At 32.6% G+C, this 2801-nt stretch overlaps 2 protein-coding genes across 6 annotated transcripts in view; one reads left to right on the plus strand and one right to left on the minus strand.

Moving 5' to 3' along the window:
* Positions 1-715: 715 nt before the first annotated feature.
* LOC108965016 (dnaJ-like protein 60) lies at positions 716-1704 on the minus strand. 2 transcript variants are annotated; one of them, XM_018927158.1, is made up of 5 exons: positions 1590-1704; positions 1417-1528; positions 1156-1358; positions 956-1102; positions 716-879 (listed from the first exon to the last, which is right to left on the minus strand). In XM_018927158.1, the coding sequence occupies exons 1-5, from the start codon at positions 1640-1642 to the stop codon at positions 729-731; spliced, it is 666 nt and encodes a 221-aa protein (XP_018782703.1). In that variant the 5' UTR covers positions 1643-1704; the 3' UTR covers positions 716-728. The 2 variants fall into 2 exon arrangements, with proteins under 2 accessions (XP_018782703.1, XP_018782702.1); XM_018927157.1 differs by having other exon boundaries at positions 716-897.
* Positions 1705-2430: 726 nt separating this feature from the next.
* LOC108965017 overlaps positions 2431-2801 on the plus strand; it is a 6370-nt gene continuing 5999 nt past the window's right edge. For 3 of the 4 annotated variants that reach the window (XR_001993069.1, XR_001993068.1, XM_018927160.1), the window contains exons 1-2: positions 2431-2550; positions 2618-2741. Coding sequence is in view for 2 of the 4 variants with exons in the window: in XM_018927160.1 (XP_018782705.1) it covers positions 2685-2741 (57 nt within the window). In the remaining 2 variants the exon portion in view is untranslated. The remainder of the gene's footprint in view (positions 2551-2617; positions 2742-2801) is intronic. The other variant, XM_018927161.1, reaches the window with a different exon arrangement.

The following is a 2801-nucleotide window of genomic DNA, read 5'->3' on the forward strand; positions in this document are numbered from 1 at the left end:
AACGGATGTTCTTAGGCTACCCAGAGGATACTTGGTCAAAGACCGGAAGTCGTGAGCTGCTTGAGTCATATGTAAAAGAATCGTTTCTGGCCACTCCCACGTGAACGGCGATCAGAAAACTTTCCTCACTTGCGTGAACTTCTACACATGACTCCATCCTCCCTTACTAGTATGTCACATTATGAAAATGAGTGAAATCAGACAAGCAAGCCTATTTTTTTTATATCACAAATCTAAATTACATTTGGTACTATCACTTTATACCTAATGTAGAAATAAAGTAGATATATGAATAGGACCATATATTACGTCTAAAAATTGTCGAAATATTGGCATCAACGCTTGTAACTCAAATGTAGGTAAATTTCTGATCTATCTGTGATGAACATAGGCTATATTAAATCTCCAAAAAAAGTTAGGGATCCATACTAAAACTCTAATAATGCAAAAAAACGTTCTTAAATCGAAAACTACTGATTATTGAACAAAATAATGTACTACACATTTGCAGACCATATATAAGTAATTATAAACAAATAGTGTCGCGACAGCATATTATAAAAAATTTGAAAGTACAAAATGTTTACGTCCTTGATGTTTAGCGTATTAAATTATAATTTTGTACAAGAATTTTTTTATTACAATATCACTTGTATTTTTTTATTAATGGATTTGAATAAACAACTATATTAAAATATATGCAGAATAAATTCCATTGGTCATTAAACTTATCTTTCGTCCTTTGACATTCGATTCAGCATTCGCCGTAGTTGTTCTTCATTGCCATATTTTTCAGCGTCCGCACGAATCGCCGCATGATAAATCCCCGCTTCCGCCGATTTAGCATCTAAGTTTTGGCGATTAAAAGTGAAGGCGTGACTGAAGAAATAATAAGTGCTATGTTATATATAATTGGTGGATTTATCTCGAATGATGGATCTACATATGTTCTTACTTTACGGAAACAAATCCAAATATTGCCCCAGCAATTCCTAAAACTGCAAGAGCAATGACTACTTTCAAATTAGATACTCGCTCTAAACCTTTCACCCCATAGTAAGGCCCGGGATTTGGATCGAAATTTGGTTTTATTTCCCATGGCCTAAAACGAATTCACTGCTTCTAGAGATGTGCAATTCGGATATGTATACATACCTATGTATTTCAGCAGAGTGCATATTTTTTACAGCTTCGGACTTCGATCTTTGACCAGGCCTTAGCACACCTGCGTCCCATAATCGTTGGTCATATGCTGAACGTGATTTGGGTTTGCTGAGAATTTGATAAGCTTCCGAAATCTTTACAAATTGAGCTGTTTGTTTAGGATCTGGGGTGATCCCTTTGACATCGGGATGAAACTGGAACATATTTATATATACTATTAGTTTGGAGATATATTGTATATTTTAGACATACCTTTTTTGAAAGTTGTACAAAAGCATTTCGTATTTCTTGGTTGCTACAATTTTTCTGCACTTTAAGTATGTCATAATAAGTTTCCCCATTTTGCACACTACTGTGCCGAATTCTATGTGTAAGAAAAATTTGAATCTGTTGCAGAAATACTAAGTATATTTAATTCATCTTACGCAGTTTGTATACGCCTCCAATATGGGCTTTTATTACAGATAATATTTTGCATTTTATAATGAATAATTTCAAAATACTTGAAATTTTATCAAATTTTAAAGAAATTCAAAAATAACACATCCGTAACAAAATACAAAATTAAAAATAAAATAGCAATCAGCTGTTACATCAAACAGCCTGCTTTGCAAAAAATGTAAACAGTGTATGCAGTGATGCCAGAAACACAAAATTTCAGTAATGCTTAAACACAAAGTACTTTTATACCAATTGGTCCTGTTATCTTGAATTGACATAGTTAGGTCTGAAATATTCATCTTCCGTTCGTATTAGTAAAGTATCAGCGCAGTAAAAAAGTATTATTTTTGGAAAATACTACAATTCTGCCTGAAAGTTTAATTATTTATTTTTCTTTACATTTGTGGATAAATACATTAGGTTCATATACCGGGTTTTCCAATAGGGATGGTATGATTTCTATAATTTTGCATTAGAATCATCTTCTCCGATTATTTTGAAATTAGATCTCTTAATAAAGATATATCAATATCGACAACATTAATATTATAAATGCGAATGTAAGTTTGTTTGTTACCCTTTCACGCAAAAACTACTGAACAGGTCATCATGAAACTTTGTACATATACTCCTGAAGGTATTAGAAGTAAAATAGGGTACTTTATATTAAAAATAAAAATAAAATTTAAGAAAGATAAAAAAAAGTCCTAAAATTTAGCTACTTCAACGCCTTATAGCACTACAGTAATGAAGTTCAAACAAGAATACTGTAATACCATCCCACTGCATTACCGGCTGTGACGACAATGTCTAATTCATTATTTTATTATTATTACATTTATTAGGAAAAATATGCAGGCTATTAAACCTAATGATAAGGAGGAGGGCGAGCAGCTTTGGCCATCGACTCCGATATTATAACAAATCTATATTATATCATATTATGTATGTTACATTCCACTARAAAATTATAAATACATGTAATATTTTCAAAAGATGGTGTTTTTAACAGTGTTTGATATTGAGCAGAAATAAAATGTTTATGCCTAGTACTCTCTAAAGCTGGACAGGTGCGTAAGATGTGGTCCACGGATARTGTGTTGGAGCAGAAGGGGCAAGATGACTTAGGATTTCCGGTGAGTAGGTGCTGATGTGTGATTTGTGTATGGCCGATTCTTAAACGTGTGAATACGGTT

Source organism: Bactrocera latifrons, unplaced genomic scaffold (genome assembly GCF_001853355.1).
Source record: "Bactrocera latifrons isolate USDA-ARS-PBARC rearing strain unplaced genomic scaffold, ASM185335v1 scaffold_131, whole genome shotgun sequence".
Classification (NCBI taxonomy): Eukaryota; Metazoa; Arthropoda; class Insecta; order Diptera; family Tephritidae; genus Bactrocera; species Bactrocera latifrons.